Consider the following 18,216-nt stretch of genomic DNA (forward strand, 5'->3'; position numbering starts at 1 on the left):
TGCTAATGCCAATCCACCAGCTTTATCCGTCGGACTAACAATCCTTTAGTCCGTAAAATGACAAGATCTCAACTTACTTTTTACCAGACGAGATTGAATTTTCGTTTCACATATAAACACAATCTCGGGAGAGTGGAATTAGCATATTCTTTTAAGGTTATGAATTGTCAGATATTTTTCTAAACTCCGATAGTTCTAGGAAAAAACTTTTATGGCGAATTAAAGGAAAGGAATAAAGAAGGAAATAAAAAAAGAAATTGAGAAAAGTCAAACGACTTAGATGTCACAGGAATTCTATTTAAAAAAAATCCAAGCAGACCAAATTAAAAGAGTACGTACTCCACAAAATAATGAGAATTGTGATGTAATATTTAAATATTTGAAAAATGTATTATACATATAAAGAATAAAAAAAATTAACTTTTGAAACGAAATCTTACTATATTTATCTTACTAAATAATCTTATTTATATATTATTATATTTAATATTTAGTTTATAATATTTAATGTATATTTTATTTAAATGTATATTTAATGTATTTAAATGTATATTTTTACATAGAAATAAAAGAATTTAGAATAATTAATGAAAAAATTATTAGAGAATCAAAAATTATTTTAATGTACAGTCAAATGAATGAACTACCTGGAGCCCGTATAAGAGTTGGTAATCAAAATTTTAGTAAATTATGAGTTTATTTGATGTGTGTATTACCAAATTAGGGTATCAAACTTTTGAGATAAAAAAAATATTTTGAGTGAATTTTTTTTTTGACGAAAAAATTTTTTATTTATAGAAATAACCATACAATATTTATGGATAGAAGAAAAAATATTAAATCTAACTCTAAAAAAAATAGATATTTTTTATGTGGAACTATATACTAAGAGTAAATATAAATTGCAAAAAATCTTAACAAATGAAAATAGAAATAAATTTGAATTTAAGTTTCTAAATCTATTTGTGTTGCAATATTGTGAAATATCATTTTTCTTCTTGAATAAATTTAAATATTTTGTCAATCTAAAAATATTTCTATAAAAAAGTTTTCATCATTATATTTTTCTTTCAATGAAAAAAAAGATATGTATCACCATATTAACATCACTCATAAAAAAAAGTAAAAATATCACAAAGAAAGAAAAATACAAGAATATTAAAATCTAAAATTTAGGAAAAAAATTAGAAATAAAAAAAGAAGGAGGACCAAAAATGAAAAGACAAAGAAGATAGAAAATAAAAAGAAAGAAAGAAAGAGTAGGTGAAGAAGAAAAGGAGGGAGGGCCTGAGAAAGAAAAAAATGGTAGGGAGAAAAAGACACAAAGAAGAGAAGAAAGAAAGAGGGAATGAGCCTACAAGTTTATATTTCCATACTTAAAATTTTAAAAACAAACTCTTATATTTCACAAATTGACCTTTATTAAAGTTTTAGAGAAAGGGATAAATATATTTTTGACCTTTTGTCACGCAAACATTTAAGTTCCTGACAATTGAAAATTATATTTAAGTCACTAACTTCCTCAAAATCAGGACATTTAGATTTTTCCATCCAACTAAACTTGTGAAACATAACAGAGATATCTGACGTGAATGTCGTTATGCTGATATGGCTATAACAGTGTTCCAAGTGAATGTGGCAAAAAGATTTAGAGACAAAAAAAGTCTCCCAACTCTAAAATGACGCCATTCTATTCTAAACCTTAATCCTACAAATTTAGGGAATGAGTGAACAAAAATGAGGACTCTGATACTTTTTATGACCGCTGATGGTGTATCCTCGAATTCAAGGAGAAGTGGAGGATAAGGAAGACAAGAACGGTCCACTGTGAGCTCGGGGGCATGTGCATTGCATGCAAGAGATGAGAAAGACGGCGTCTCTCCAAAGAACTTTTGTAGAGTGTATGCAATCATATTCTTTTTGGGGTGTCCATCCTATATGGTAAGTAAAGAAAATTATTGGGTTTAAATTACGATTCACCTTAAATACTATATGATTTTCAAGTTTTCTAGATTGTTGTGTAGGTAAGAAAATCGTATTGTAATTTTTTTTTGTGTCTAGCTTAACGAACACATTGTAAGACTTGGGAGCTTTGATACAAGGATCCTGGAAGAGAAGGATATCAAAAATGTTAAAGAACATCACGGGATGCAAGAGTTGAAAAATAGAATCACTAGTTTGGAGAAGAGAATGGTTGCTTTAGAGATGAAAGAAAAAGACCTAATAAAATGGTGCATTTGTGTTGTTGTAATTGCTTTGTGTTGCTGTTATACAATGCAATAATTAAGCAATGTTTAAAAAGAAAAATATGGATGCAAAGTAATTGTTTTTTTTTTTTTGCTAATACATATGCTGTAATGATTAATGCCATTTACGGTATTCATAGTCTTTGTATTTTGCAGTGTTTGTGAAATGCAATGAAATTTCTTAAAATAATAGCTAATCAAATACTCAGGAACTAAAATTAAAGTTGTCAAATTAAACATCTAAGTTTAGAATTCTAAAAGAAAAAACAAGTTCACTAACAATGTATATGGTTAAATGGCATGGTACCATCTAACAAGTTTACAACATCAACAACAAAGCCTTGTCCCACTAAGTCGGGTCGGTTACATAGATCAAACGACGTCATTGAGTTCTATCATGTATCATGTCTACAAAGAGACCATTTTCATGTAAATCTCATTTGACCATCTCATGGATGGTCTTCCTAGGTCTTCCTTTACCTTTCACCCCTTGTCCACCTTCCATCTCATCCACCCTCTTGACTAGGTGCTCTATCGGTCTTCTTCTCACATGTCCAAACCACCTGAGACGCGATTCTACCATCTTTTCCACAATAAGTGCTACTACAATTCTCTCTCTTATATCTTCGTTCCTTATTCTATTCAATCGCGTATGACTACTCATCCATCTCAACATCTCCATCTCTGCCACACTTAACTTATGTTCGTGATCTCCTTTGACCACCCAACACTCTGTACCATAAAGCATAGCCGGTCTAATAGCAGTGCGATAAAAATTACCTTTAAGTTTTAAAGGCACTTTTTTATCACATATAAAACCAGACGCACTCCATCATTTTGACCAACCTGCTTGGATCCTATGATTTACATCATGTTCAATCTCTCCATTATCCTGTATGATGCACCTAAGATACTTAAAACTTTTAACTTTTCGTAAGATGTTTTCTCCAATCTTCACCTTTGTATTAGAGTTTTCTCTTTGGCGGCCGAATTTATATTCCATATATTCTGTCTTGCTATGGCTTATGTGCAGACCATTCACTTCTAGAACTTCTCTTCATAAATCCAACTTCTTATTTAGGTCTTCTATTGACTCTCCCATAAGGATGATATCATCAACAAAAAGCATGAACCATGACATAGGCTCTTAGATATGCTTTGTGAGTCCTTCCAAGACTAATGTGAAAATGTATGGACTTAAGGATGATCCGTGGTGTAATCATATACCAATAAAAAATTATTCGGTCACACCACCTTGAGTCTTCACACTAGTTGTAACCCCATTTTGTTTCTTGTAAGCACATGATGTTAATCTTCTTCCTTGTCATGATATCCACCACCTCCATAAATTTTACTGTTAGAGTGCCTATGTTTCATATCCTAAATATCAACCTTCTATCCCTTTGACCTTTACCTTTACCTTTTTCTTTGTGAACTAGCTTATTTACCCTCACCCGTTCACGAAAATGTGAGAATCCTTGCTCATTTAATACTACACCCAGGCACTGATGCAGCAGCTCTTACTCATTTGACACTGTACGCGAGCCATACAACGTGTTGCTTTCGGGCAACGACATAACTTTAGCGCAATAACGCCTTTGTTCCTTGTCATGAAAAATCGACTAAATTTTTATGTTGATTGTCGAAGGCCTAACACAACCCTCCTCCTTTATCTGGACTTGGGACCAACTATCTATAGCAGGTGTAGAATAGGCGGAGTTACCATCTAACAAGTTTAATTTGACAAAAAAAAAAACAAGCAACACAAAATAAGTAAAATAAAAGGCAGTTATCAAGTTTGCCTTAAACTATTACAAAACACACATTTAGCCTAAAAAAACACAGACACAGTTCTTCATTCTTTGTAAGAGTTGCTGCTGCCAATGCCTTCCTTGATGCCAATGTAGTTGCTGTTTCTAATTATGCGGGATATTGAGCCTATGTTGTGGCTTGAGAGTTGGATGGGAGTGGACTTTGGTCAAGTGGAGCAGGCGGCCTGAAGATTTTCTGTTTTGGCCTAAACTTGGATGGATATAATTGAGCTCTTTTTTGGGCCACGGATGGATCTTTGGCAAGAGGCTTAAATGGAGTGTTTAATGTAGGCCCCTGCTCTATATGAAAGAGGAAGATGTATTAAGTTTCTTTAAAACTTCAACTATATCAACTGGTCTATCCCTCTCTTTATCAGTAGTATCAATAATCTCAGAATCATCTACGGGGTGGTCAAAATAAATATAGAACTCATCCATCTTTAAATTTTTCATTTTATTCTCTCGCATTGCATTGATCCCTACATCCCCTGTCAGAATATGCAACCTATACTTAATGTCTGGACTTGTTGGGTCATACCACCTTATATGATTGATATCCTAGGCCCTTAAACAAGGTTATCAAGTATCTGAAGTTGACAAAATCAATGTCCATCTTAAAACATTTCTCTACCTTACCATGCACATAAACAAGCTCACCACCACTTCTAATAAAATTATACCCCATGATAAAAAAACTGACACCACATAGTAATCATCCATCGAAAAAAATAAACCAATTATTTTTATCATTTTGAATAAATCAAACTTGTGTCATACTACTCAGTAAAATTTAGGCATTTTCGCACACAATTTTAGTCATATTCAAAGATAACAATTTAAAAGCAATTTTGCCCCACAAACCCTAACCAGCAACAAAATAAACCCACATTACAATATGCTTTAGACATCCATTTCCAAACCCTTGTACCAACTAAAGCCCTTCTATAAAAAATGAACTAACCATGTAAACAAAACTTACCTTCGTAGATGAAGATAGACGACAACCAAACAATGCAACCCTTTCACCTTCTTTTTCAACCACTTCACCACGCAACAAGAAAGAAATTCGAACCTTTTTTTAGAGGGAGAAACAGAGTATGAGTGTGACTTTTCAGTTTTGATCTTTGTTAAGGGGTTTCCTCTAAACCTTTCTGCCACATATGTGTGGGACACCATTACAGCCATGTTAGCATAGTAGCATCCATGTTAGACATTTCTATTATGTTTCTGTTACATTTCACAAGTTCAGTTGGATGGAAAGATCTAAATATCCTAATTTTGTGGAGGTCAGAAACTTAAAAATTGCATTTTTCAATCTTCATAAACTTAAAAATTTGCATGACAAAAAGTCAAAGACCTATTTATCTTTTTTTCAAAATTTTATAAACTCCAAAAATTTCAGATGGAGCTTTCAAGCTTGAATGCTTGATTATCTTATTCAGGAATATGGATGGAACCAACAATCACTCGGCAAGAAAAAGGTTGAGGGCGGATTTGCAAATACCTAAACCAAAATAATGTCTACAGCATTGAATGATACATCCAAAATAAAACCAGCATCATATGAAAGGATGAAATTTAAATTACATTTCCATGTATTTAATCATGATCCTCTACAAAGAAAAATGTCATCTATATATTTTATGAAGCTGTTCTTTCAACTTTTTAAAAACTCTTGTCACAATCAAGAGGCAAGACAAAAAGGGCAAAATAAATCATGCAATTAAGAACACCAATGGCTGCAACACATCATTGTGAAAATGCAAAGTATATCTCAAAATTGGAAGCATGTAAACTAAAGAAAACTCCAAATTCTAGCAGTTCAAATCTTTTAGTTTGCTGCTTCCACCACCATTTCGCAGAGACCCTACACCAAAACCAAACCAATCAATTGAATCCCAATCTTGTACACCAAGAAAGCAAGGTGACAACAAACCATCGACACCGAAAATTCTGCAGCTATGACGCAGAAATCAATGATTTCACATCCTAAGCAATGAGATAAAGATTGGTTCTGAAAATTGCTGCAGCAAAGATGTGCAAAGATGATTTGATATTCCAAGCAAGGAGAAGAGATCAATTGACATGGAAGATTGCTGCCACAAAGAACAAATGGCCAAACTCCGCTCAACGAAGCTTGTGACTTCAGTAACTCGCTATCTTCCCTTTGTCTTAGGCTTCTTAGGCGATAATAAGGTAGTGCGAGGGTTATCTGTGTTATGTCCGAAAGAATTCTTCAATGGTCCATATTCTGCTTCATCATCGTCGCTGTTGATGTCATTTGGAGTATTCCTATTCTGGTATCCCCTTCGCTGCAAGAGGAAGACATTGAAGTAGTAACTCACTAAATCTTCCCTGCTCTTTGTAGGAAACGATTTGAAAATTTGTTCCCAAAAACATGTCTCATGTGAAAGAGGGTTTGCTTTCACCACATCCTTAAACTTCTTCTCTTCGTCTTCGGTCCACAATCGCCTAACATCTTCCCCTGTCTTGTGTAAATTCCACATGTAAAATGCATCACCCAATTCTAGCTTAAGTTTAGCCCTTTTCTGAGCAACATGGAATTGGATACACTCAACAGAACCTTGAAATTGGCAGCCACATGAATCTTTTCTTCCAGCTCCGATGGGATCCCTTTCGATAAGATTGGTATTCACCTTTGCTGCTGGCCATATTTGGTTTCCAAACCATTTTGAATCACTCTCAACAGCCATGCCAGTCCATTCAGGAACTTCAGCTTGATGGGCCGGGCCAATAGGAATGGGCATGGTGGCAGGTACATCAAGTGACCATTTCTCAGCACTAGAATGAGGAGTTGGACTTCTCTCAGAACCTCCCTCTGTTCCTCCAGCATGTGAAGAGCCATCACCAGATGTTGATTTCTTGTCAGTTTTTAATCTCTCCCTGAGATTGTAGTTTGCCCCAACCTGATCATCATACATGCAAGGATGCATCCTCTGACCCTGACCATGACAAAAATATATTAGTTTTGATTTCATGTCACATAAATTATTATTTTTTAATGGTAACAGGTAGCACAATCGCATCAATTAGACAAACATTCAGTATATATCATCTGAAAAGTAAGCATTCATTTCTACCAAGAACTTCCGGATTGATGGTTACTTAATGCATAATTAATTGTTGAATAACGAGTTAAAAAATAGCTAAAAAATCGATTTACCATGTTCATTCTTTCAAAAAGATAGCTTGCAAAATTTAGATAATGTCTGCAAACTGTAATATAATCATGTTGATATACATTCCAAGTTGAGAGAAGAATAAATTCATTACACAAGACCATGTTAGAGCACAACAATTGTAATTGTACGTTTGGTTTGCATTTTCATTTTCTGTTTTTATTTTCTGAGTTTTTTATTTTCAGGATTTTGTGAAAGAAAAAGAAAAAACTGTGAAAGCAATAAAATCCAATATTTCACATCCTGTTTTCTCTTATTTTCTTCACGAAGTTCAGAAACGAGAAAACGCTGAAAATGAAACAGAAAATAAAAAGTGCAAACCAAACACACAATAAGTTTTCCTGCCTTTCTTTATTCAGTTCTGTTTTCTTCAATATTTAACAAAAGAAGCAGAACAACAGATAAATAGAATTAGAAATGTAAAGGTAAAAAAAATAATTAAACTATAGAGGACTCCCGGACTAAATTTAAGCACAACAATGTAACTATGAAAGCAGAGAGTACACACAAAAAGGACCAAAATTTTGAATCTTATAATACAAAAACAGCATCCATATTCCATATACAAATAGAATTAACTACAAATGCCAAATTATGAGAGGGCCAACCTCAGGAAAAATGGTAACAATTTACAAAGATACAAAAATTTCGAATTGCAAGAGGCATTAAATCAGTTAAACATTTAGGGAAAAGTATGCATTCACGGTTGGTTTTCATGGAATTGTCTCAGAAATAAACAATGTCATTAGTTATCTGCATGAAAAATTAACAGCTCATATTTTCAGGATTACCTGCCAACTAGGGTGATCACTTTTCAGATATACAGCTTCCCGGAGCAACAAAGCCTGCTTCCAGATCTCTTCACTACCATATGACTTCCACTTTGACTTTTCGGGCATTGAACCCATAGCAGGATCACAAGGATTCTCAGCCCTATCAAGAATCCAGTGCAGCATTTCTGACATAGACTCTCTCTTCCTCTTTCGACCAGAGCTCCCCTTATTAACACTATCTTCATCGCCACTATCACACCTCTTGCCACCATCCGAAACTCCAGTCATGCTGTTTACTGCATCAGATATATCCGCTACTGATGTTTTACTTCCATTCAAATTGTTGAGTCTATCCATTGCATAATTACGGCTGCATAAGTTTCCAACACTAGCCACATTTGTCTTCCGGTCCAGTGAGTTCAAATCAACAATTTTCTTGGAACCACTGAGCTCTGGATTCAAGCACCTAACTCTATTAGTTCTACACAACTTTCTCCCATCTAGTAAGTCACACACACTCTCGATACTATCTCCCGCCTCTTCTTCGCTGCAAACATCCAACAATATATCAGCCTGCAACTCCATTAGCCAACCAAAACAAACCCTACCAAACACCAAACCACACTCAGGGAAGAACTCACTATGAGAAATATTCTTCAGCCATGTCTCTAGTGTACTCAAATACTTACTTCAAGCAAGTTCCACAGTGGAACCAACATTCACAAGTTCCCCAACACAATCCAAAAACCTATTCTTACAAACATCATCGGTGCAACCCTTCTCCTTCACCAAAACTTGAATAGCTTACAAAATCCACAACCATTCCAGGCCTAGATCCCATTCAAAAAAACACACAGGAATTTATCAAAACAACAATACCTTAAATGCATAAGTGCCAACTTCACCTTCAATATCTCCTATGAGCTTTTAGCAAATCCAAGGCAATCCAGCATCGACCACCCTGCCATGTACATATCAGATTCAAATCCATAAACCCAAAGCATCATGCTAAAAAGGTTCCATTTTTAACTTTTATACACCAACAAAAAAACAATAAAAGAAAGAAACAAATAAACTTCTGTATAAAGAAAAAGACTAGGTAGTGAAGCATTCAAAGTGAGGATTCAGAAGAAGGTACCAATTAAGAATCATACAATAGTTCTTTCTTTCTTTCTTTCTCTCTCTATACCTAGATGTGTAGATACAGAGAGAGAAAGAATTTTAGGGTGTCCCGCGCTTTGTTTCTCTCTCTAGGAAAGAAAACCTTAAATTGCAGATGACATCTGTGGGAGAAGGAAGAGAAAGAAAGATAGTGAAGGGGCCAAAGTTCAAGTTTTGAACAGACACAGACCCTCTTCTTCAAAAATCCAAGTATTTTTGGTTTTCAAAATCTCAAAATAATTTGCAGAAAAATAAGTTATAGAAAAAATGGTTTTCTTTCTTTTTCTTATTTTTTCCCAAACCAATGAGATTCTAGGTTTTCAAGTTTCAATTAGAGTAAAAAAAAGATTCAATTTTATTTTTCAATGGAAGTGGAAAAAATAGTTTTAGGAGGAAAAAAAAAATAAAAAGAAAGAAAAGAAAGAGAATGGAAGAAAAAGAAGGCATACCTGTGTATAGAGGGGGAGAGAGTAGGAGAAAAAGAGTAAAATTTGTAGCCCTATTGTGACCCTCTATTGAACTTTTGCATCCACCTTACTCTTAAATGATGGTTGATGGAGATAATGGTATTGTATTTTTAGCCCTCAAAACCTTGTTTATATATATATTTCTTTTGAGGTGGAAAAGGAAAGGGTAGATATAGATCTAGTTTCAAAATTATTTCACAATAAAATAAAGATATTAAAATAGATTTGATTAAATTTCAAAAACAAATATCAGAAGATACAATTTTAATTTTAAAATTTTTTTAGTTTTTAAGTGAGATTTGAATTCTTGACACTTGTCTAAGCGGATTAGTAAGTTAATTACTACACCAATTAATTTGATTGAATACAATTTTTTTAATTAAACAATATAAATTGGTGAATACGATTTCTATAAATAATTGTTTAACCAAAAAATCAGAAATATTGATTTTTATTATCTATATCAATGAATATCATACTATACATCTAGGGGTGATAAATTGGTCGAAATCCGCCGGACTGACTCGCGTATTTCGCAAAAAAATACGGGCCGAGCTAGAAATTTGAAATCATTATAATAAGAAAAGTCCGCGTAATTCGCACTGCTAATTCACAGATTTTGGCAGATTTCTGCGAGGTAAGACGAGCTTGTCTGACGGGCTTTTGTCATTAAGATGATAATTGAATTTAGAACATTACTATTGTATTAGTATTTAGAACGTTTGTTCGTTTTACTTTAAGTTATAATTTGGATAAATTTAAATCTTCTAAATTTTAAATTTTAATTTCAGAAGGTAACGTGTGATCTGTCACCATTTATACTATATTTGATTCATTAGGGTTTGGACAATATTTAATTATATATTTTAAAAATATTTATTTTGTTTTAAATAATGCTAGTTTTAATATTTTATTTTAAAAAATTTGGTTAATGATTATATTTATTAGATATTTACAAAAGGAAAGGGTGGATGTAGATCTAGTTTCAAAATTATTTCACAATAAAATAAAGATATTAAAATAGATTTTATTAAATTTCAAAAACAAAAATCAGAAGATACAATTTCAATTTTAAATTTTTTTTAGTTTTTAGGTGGGATTTGAATTCTTGACACTTGTCTAAGCGGACTAATGAGTTAACTATTACACCAATTTAATTTAATTAAATACAATTTTTTTAATTAAACAATATAAATTGGTGAATATGATTTCTATAAATAATTGTTTAACAAAAAAAATCAGAAATATTGATTTTTATTATTTATATCAATGAATATTATACTATACATCTAGGGGTGACAAATTGGTCGAGATCCACCGGACTGACTCGCGTATTTCGAAAAAAATACGGGTCGAGCTAGAAATTTGAGATCATTATAATAAAAAAAGTCTGCCGAATCTGTATTGCTAATTCACAAATTTTGGCAGATTTCTGCGACGTAAGACAAGCTTGTTTGACAGGCTTTTGTCTTTAAGATGATAACTGAATTTAGAACATTACTATCGTATTAGTATTTAGAATGTTTGTTCGTTTTACTTTAAGTTATAATTTGGATAAATTTAAATCTTCTAAATTTTAAATTTTAATTTCAGAAGGTAACGTGTGATATGTCACTATTTATACTATATTTGATTCATTAAGGTTTGGACAATATTTAATTATATATTTTAAAAATATTTATTGCGTTTAAATAATGCTAGTTTTTATTTTATTTTAAAAAATTTAGTTGATGATTATATTTATTAGATATTTACAAAAGGAAAGGGTGGGTGTAGATCTAGTTTCAAAATTATTTCATAATAAAATAAAGATATTGAAATAGATTTTATTAAATTTCAAAAACAAAAATCAGAAGATACAATTTCAATTTTAAAATTTTTTTAGTTTTTTGGTGGGATTTGAATTCTTAACACTTATCTAAGCGGACTAGTGAGTTAACCACTACATCAATTTAATTTGATTGAATACAATTTTTTTAATTAAACAATATAAATTGGTGAATACAATTTCTGTAAATAAATGTTTAACGAAAAAATCAGAAATATTGATTTTTATTATCTATATCAATGAATATCATACTATACATCTAGGGGTGACAAATTGGTCGAAATCCGCCGGACTGACTCGCGTATTTTGCAAAAAAAAAATACGGGTCGAGCTAGAAATTTGAGATCATTATAATAAAAAAAGTTCGTCTAATCCGCACCGCTAATTCACAGATTTTGGCAAATTTCTGCGACGTAAGACGAGCTTGTCTGACGGGCTTTTGTCTTTAAGATGATAACTGAATTTAGAACATTACTATTGTATTTGTATTTAGAATATTTGTTCGTTTTACTTTAAGTTATAATTTTGATAAATTTAAATCCTCTGAATTTTAAATTTTAATTTCAGAAGGTAACACGTGATATGTCACCATTTATACTATATTTGATTCATTAGGATTTAGACAATATTTAATTATATATTTTAAAAATATTTATTTTGTTTTAAATAATGCTAGTTTTATTATTTTATTTTAAAAATTTGGTTGATGATTATATTTAGTAGATATTTACAAAAGAAAAGGGTGGATGTAGATCTAGTTCCAAAATTATTTCACAATAAAATAAAGATATTAAAATAGATTTTATTAAATTTCAAAAACAAAAATCAGAAGATACAATTTCAATTTTAAATTTTTTTAGTTTTAGGTAGGATTTGAATCCTTGACACTTGTTTAAGCGGACTAGTGAGTTAATTACTATACCAATTTTAATTTGATTGAATACAATTTTTTTAATTAAACAATATAAATTGGTGAATACGATTTCTATAAATAACTGTTTAACAAAAAAAATCAAAAATATTAATTTTTATTATCTATATCAATGAATATCATATTGTACATCTAGGAGTGACAAACTGGTCGAAATTCGCCAGACTGACTCGCGTATTTCGCAAAAAAAATACAGACCGAGCTAAAAATTTGAGATCATTATAATAAAAAAAGTCTGTTTAATCCGCACTGCTAATTCACAGATTTTGGCAGATTTCTGCGAAGTAAGACGAGCTTGTCTGACGGACTTTTGTCTTTAAGATGATAACTGAATTTAGAACATTATTATTGTATTTGTATTTAGAATGTTTATTTGTTTTACTTTAAGTTATAATTTGGATAAATGTGAATCTTCTAAATTTTAAATTTTAATTTCAAAAGATAACGTGTAATCTGTCACCATTTATACTATATTTAATTCATTAGGGTTTGGACAATATTTAATTATATATTTTAAAAATATTTATTTTGTTTTAAATAATACTAATTTTATTCTTTTATTTTAAAAAAATTGGTTGATGATTATATTTATTAGATATTTATAATTATAAAAATTTTAATATTTATAAATTTAAAAATAATATTTTTATGTCTTTAAAAATTATAAATTTATTAAAATATTTATAAAATTATATTTTTTTAATATTTAATAATTAAATAAAAAAAGAATTGACATACATAGTCCGTCGAACCTGCTAATCCACCATTAGATGGAGCGATTTTAGTAAGGCAGAATCAGCGGAGCAAACATGCCCATTTACCTAACTACATCATCCTTTTATCATACAAACATAAAAAAATATTAAAAATAATAACGAATGTTTTGGCCTTAGTTTCAATTTTGGTATAAGTCCATTAAAAATTAAAAAATATATATTTTAGTTTTTTTATTTTTTGTTAATTACTAACATAACAAATTAAATGTTGATGTGACATGTTTTACCATATCAATTATAATTTGTCACTTTAATATTTAGTTTAATAAGTTAATATTTAGCTTAAATAAATTAGCAATTAAACTTAGATAATTTTTTAATTTTATTAAAAATTAAAAAATAATTTTTTATAGAAATTAAAAAACTTATAAGCCTGTCAAAATATATAAGTTTATTTAAAATATGAAATTCATACAAAAGAAAATTAAGCACAATAAATTTAAAGAAAAAAAAATGAAAATTTTTTTTAATTTTATTAAATGTGATCTTTTATTATACAATATATTTTTTTACATATTTTTTATCTTACAATAAAAGTCACATTTTATAATATCACTTAAGACAAAAGAAAATTAAAAAGATCCATTATTAAAGTAAAATAGTATCGTTATATATTTGTTTTAGTAAAATATTAGACGATGATTAGAATTTGTTAATTTTGTTTATCACTTAGTCGTTAACTAATTTTTTTAATCTAGTTATTTTAGTCTAATAATTTAACAATATATTTTATTATATATTTTTAAATATTGATATTAAAAAATAATAAATTCAGCATTCCTCTTTATTTTATAGCCCATATTAAGTAATATCTTAATCATTTTTTTAATTAAAAAAATTATCTAATTATTAAGATAAAACACACTAATAAATTATTTCAGCATTAAAATTACGTCAATGTCCTATTTTAATTTTTGTTATAAACAAAATGTAAATATTTTTAAAAGTAAAACTTGAAGTAGTTTTTTTATTAGGATTAAATAATGTTGACAACTATTTGACCTCATTTTTGTACATATAATAAAAAACAACAAATTTAAATTGGATTGAATTGAATGGAAACATCCACTAACCATGATTAGTATTTAACTATGGTTTGGATAACTGAATTAGTTTTTGGGAAGGTGGACAATTCATTGTGATTATCTTTTTCTTTTGTAGGAAAAACAAACCCTTTGGTGTGGAAGAATAAATGGGTCATGTGTGTCACCAACACATATAAATACAAGTGTCCTTTATTATTTGAGTTTTCTCAAATTGAGTCTTAACCATGCTTTTATTTCACAATAAAATAATGATATTAAAATAGATTTTATTAATTTTTTTTTCATGATATCTCTCAATTCGATAAATTAAAGACTAATTTATTACAAATTTGAATTTCATTTAAAGATTTATTGCTGGTCAATAAATTACTGTATGCACAAAACAAGATTCTAACCCCTAACATTTATTTAAACAGACGAATAAACTGACCACTCGATCAAAATATATAAGTTTATTTAAAATATGATACTCATACAAAAATGAAAAAAATCAACTATGTTATTAATTATAAGAATATATCAAACAAAATTTATTAACTTTTTTTCAAAAAAATCAAGCATAATGTTTAAGGGAAAAATGAAAATATATTTTTTTAATTTTATTAAGTATGATATTTTATTATGCAATATATTTTTTACATTTTTTTTGTCTCGATTAAAGAATGTATGGTAAAAATTATATTTATAATATCACTTAAGACAAAAAAAAAATAAAAATAAAAAGACCCATTACTAAATTAAAATATAATTTTTATATATTGTTTTGAAGCATATATCAAACATTAACTTAATGAGTTTTTTTAAAATTAATTATTATGTGCTAATGATGGTGGTTAATATTACCTCTTCTATTTTATCTATAAATCTATAATTATTATAATACAAATATAAATCTTTGATGACCTTTTTATTTAAATATGTATAAGAAAATGATTAATATCTAAAATACGCATGGATGAAAAATTGAAACAAAATGTGCATGACCATCTCAGAGGCAGCACACACAAAATAAAATTACACTCCATTCTAAAGATGGTGCACACGAAAATGGATGGAATGGATTGACTTCGCATATGGCATCCCATTCTCGGTGAGGCAGGCACGAAATAGAAGAAATCTGGGTTACCAGCTGCGAATTGGAGGACCTCATGGCTGACACACGCGAATTAGTCGAACCCGCTGATGGCAGCCACGAAATGGCCCATTCTAGGACTGACACACACAAAATGGCATGGTGGCAGTAATGGCAGCAAGTTCCAGTATTCACAGTTCACGTACGAGCATGTAGTGGCTGATTGGGAGAGGTAATGGTTTAGAAGGTTGTGGCTGGATCAATATGAAAGGGGTGAAGGAGAGGGGACCAATTCACTGGGTAGTCACAAATAAGAGAGAAAAAGTGTGGTGATTTTTTTTGTGGTAAAAAAATTTATTGAGGCAAAACTTTTTTAGTATTTATTAAAATAAGTAGTAGCATAATCAATGTTGAAGAAAATCTTAATAGGTTGGATGAATTTCATATTTTTGCGCATTGACGGCCACCCTACTAAGTGCCAGATATATGGGGACAGTTTCGCCTGGTATACTCTGGTTACCTGCAAAGACTACATCGCTTTCCAAGACCAGGCTCGACGTCGTCCATCTCATTCTAAATCCTTGTGGAAACAGGTTGGCCTTCCATTGTACGTCGCAGGTGGGGGTTGGGCCGGAGATGTTGTCCTTCATATGGTGGCCATAGTTCCTCAACGGGCAATGGTGGAAATTCCATCTGGTAAACTCGGAACACATTTTTAACACGGTATACATCGTCAACATAACACTGCCAGTCAAGCATTGCATGGACACATGCGGCTAGAGCATGAGCTCATGGATAGTGCAATGCTTGGAAGTATCCGCAATCACACCTGCAATGTAGGAAAACTCTAAACCTAGACTGTGCTCCTATAGCGGCTATCTCATCCACAGTGAATATTGATGTCGCTCTGTCGTATGATGTGACAAGCATCTAGGTAATTTTCTCCCTATTCGCAAGTATTGTTTTTTGCAAGAATTGTGAAAAAAATATGACCACATGCATTCTGTGCTTCTGCCTATTGACCCTTGTTGATAAATAGTGCATTCAGGTGGTGGCAGGTAGACTCAACAATTGTACAAACCAGAAGATTACGAGTTTCCTTTAGCACAGAATTGATACACTTAAACAGATTAGTTGTCATGTGACTATATCGATGACCCTTGTCGCGGTGTTGTAGTCATTTTGGCGGCTCTAACTCTCTAATCCAAGCCATCATTGCCAGAGACGTGGCCGGATCCTTGCCACTGATTAACTCAAGGTAGTATTGCACCTGCTCTTGCATCTTCGAGTATGCCGCATTGACCAGGTGCCTTTTGGCTTCCTTGCTCTTGAAATTTGTTGCAAAGTTAGAGGCAATATGTCTGATACAATAAAAATTGTGTTCCCATCCACACCCATCTCGCTCCAATGCAGTCGTTATTGCTGCATGCCTATCAGAGATAAGTAGAATTCCCGGTTGAGTCGCTACATGTCTCTTTAGGTTGGTAAGAAAAAAGTACCACGAGTCTGTATTCTCCAATTCGACAAGCACAAAAGCTATGGATAGTATGTTATTGTTTCCATCATGTGCTATTCCCATCAATAAGATGCCCGTGTACTTACCATACAAGTGTATTTCGTCAACTGAAACCAGTGGCTTGCAGTGCTTGAATGCTTCAACACACAATGGGAATGACCAGAATACTTGATGAAATATGACACTATCATGGTCCAGCGTGTTTTCTACATAGTACGGTCAGATTTATAGATCAACAATTATACCTAACACGAGTACGCTTAGTTATGAAAATAGAGTAACGAACGCAAACAATGTCTAAAATCCCATAATGTGACGTGTATTTCATACCTGGAATGAAAGTTTGCAACGCATTGAAATATCTCCGCAGCTGATTGTATGAGTAATCCCAGTCTCCATATATTCTGGTAATTGCCTTTTGCTTTGCTAGCCAAACCTTCTTATAAGACACCTTGTATCCGTACGCTGACTCTACAGAACCCTACAACACCATTATGCAAATGGCCACATCTGCCTGAACCATGGGGAATATATACTGGCATATGACATTACTATCAAGTTGAGCATGATCTTGCGACGTCGCAGTTGCCAAACAACTGTGAAGCCCTTGGTATTTTCAGATTTTCCAAAATCTCAAAGCCCTAGTCTTCGCAACCTTTACCGTCCAACGACATTGGTCACCAAACTGTTTGTATCGACATACATACTGAGTTTGATCTGACTCTACCACCTTGTATTCTGCACTTCTACAAATGTTGTAGTTTTTTAACAGCAAGCATTGCTGTTTCTCTATTTAGAAACTTCAAGCCAATCTCCAGCTCTATTTCATTGGTCAAAGTATAGTTGCTTGGTATGTCTTCTGCGGTAGTCGAGTTCATTGCACCAAGACTCAGTGCAAGATAGTGGCCGGGAGTGCTACTAAAAACACCACCTACCCCCCATCACACTTACCAGTTCGGCCCGAGTTGGGATAACCCTTTCGCCATAAAGCGGTTAGGTTTCAGGAACAACTTCTGCTTCCTCACCGCTATCATCCTCAATCTCATCTTCATCATATGTGTCTGCAAATTCGTCAGCAATATTTTCCAAGGATGCAACACAGGTGGTGAGGGAGGGACGCCCATGAGGATTTTCTGCATTTTTTTCTGGCATCAAGAAAGCATTAAAAGTGGGACTACGAGCCCTACCAATCTCCAGAAAGGGAATGGCTTCAGCCGTACCGAAATTTCGAATTTTCTCCACGTTATTCGAACTAGATGAGCTACCGCCGACATCTTGAAGCTCCATACAAAGTTCCATGAAATAGATGCTTGCAATGCTCTGATGATATAAAAACATCATCGAAACATGCTGGTCTGATTTAATCTGTATTTTCTGATAAGCAAATGA

General features: G+C 31.9%; 2 protein-coding genes across 10 annotated transcripts; both read right to left on the minus strand.

Moving 5' to 3' along the window:
- Positions 1-5,619: 5,619 nt before the first annotated feature.
- On the minus strand, positions 5,620-9,773 carry LOC112797481 (AT-rich interactive domain-containing protein 1). 9 transcript variants are annotated; one of them, XM_072236097.1, is made up of 5 exons: positions 9,641-9,764; positions 9,169-9,313; positions 8,910-8,991; positions 8,049-8,577; positions 5,620-7,020 (listed from the first exon to the last, which is right to left on the minus strand). In XM_072236097.1, the coding sequence occupies exons 3-5, from the start codon at positions 8,918-8,920 to the stop codon at positions 6,214-6,216; spliced, it is 1,347 nt and encodes a 448-aa protein (XP_072092198.1). In that variant the 5' UTR covers positions 8,921-8,991; positions 9,169-9,313; positions 9,641-9,764; the 3' UTR covers positions 5,620-6,213. The 9 variants fall into 9 exon arrangements, with proteins under 9 accessions (XP_072092198.1, XP_072092199.1, XP_025696232.1 ...); XM_072236098.1 differs by having other exon boundaries at positions 9,185-9,313; positions 9,641-9,728; XM_025840447.2 differs by lacking the exon at positions 9,169-9,313 and having other exon boundaries at positions 9,641-9,773.
- A 6,715-nt stretch (positions 9,774-16,488) lies between these two features.
- Positions 16,489-17,705, minus strand: LOC112795283 (uncharacterized). Its single transcript, XM_025837221.1, has 3 exons — positions 17,598-17,705; positions 17,158-17,308; positions 16,489-17,033 (listed from the first exon to the last, which is right to left on the minus strand). The coding sequence occupies exons 1-3, from the start codon at positions 17,703-17,705 to the stop codon at positions 16,489-16,491; spliced, it is 804 nt and encodes a 267-aa protein (XP_025693006.1).
- Positions 17,706-18,216: the final 511 nt, after the last annotated feature.

Source organism: Arachis hypogaea, chromosome 4 (assembly GCF_003086295.3).
Source record: "Arachis hypogaea cultivar Tifrunner chromosome 4, arahy.Tifrunner.gnm2.J5K5, whole genome shotgun sequence".
NCBI lineage: Eukaryota > Viridiplantae > Streptophyta > Magnoliopsida > Fabales > Fabaceae > Arachis > Arachis hypogaea.

Bases quoted from the DNA above. Each gene is read 5' to 3' on its own strand.
- LOC112797481 (XM_072236093.1), bottom strand. From the start codon at position 8,615: ATGGAGTTGCAGGCTGATATATTGTTGGATGTTTGCAGCGAAGAAGAG. The intron at 7,021-8,048 runs GTAATCCTGAAA...TGTCATGGTCAG, and splicing joins GTGATCACCCTAGTTGGCAG to GGTCAGAGGATGCATCCTTG.
- LOC112795283 (XM_025837221.1), bottom strand. From the start codon at position 17,705: ATGAACTCGACTACCGCAGAAGACATACCAAGCAACTATACTTTGACC. The intron at 17,309-17,597 runs GTTAAAAAACTA...ATGGTGTTGTAG, and splicing joins GAGAAACAGCAATGCTTGCT to GGTTCTGTAGAGTCAGCGTA. The intron at 17,034-17,157 runs GTATGAAATACA...CGTACTATGTAG, and splicing joins GTTGCAAACTTTCATTCCAG to AAAACACGCTGGACCATGAT.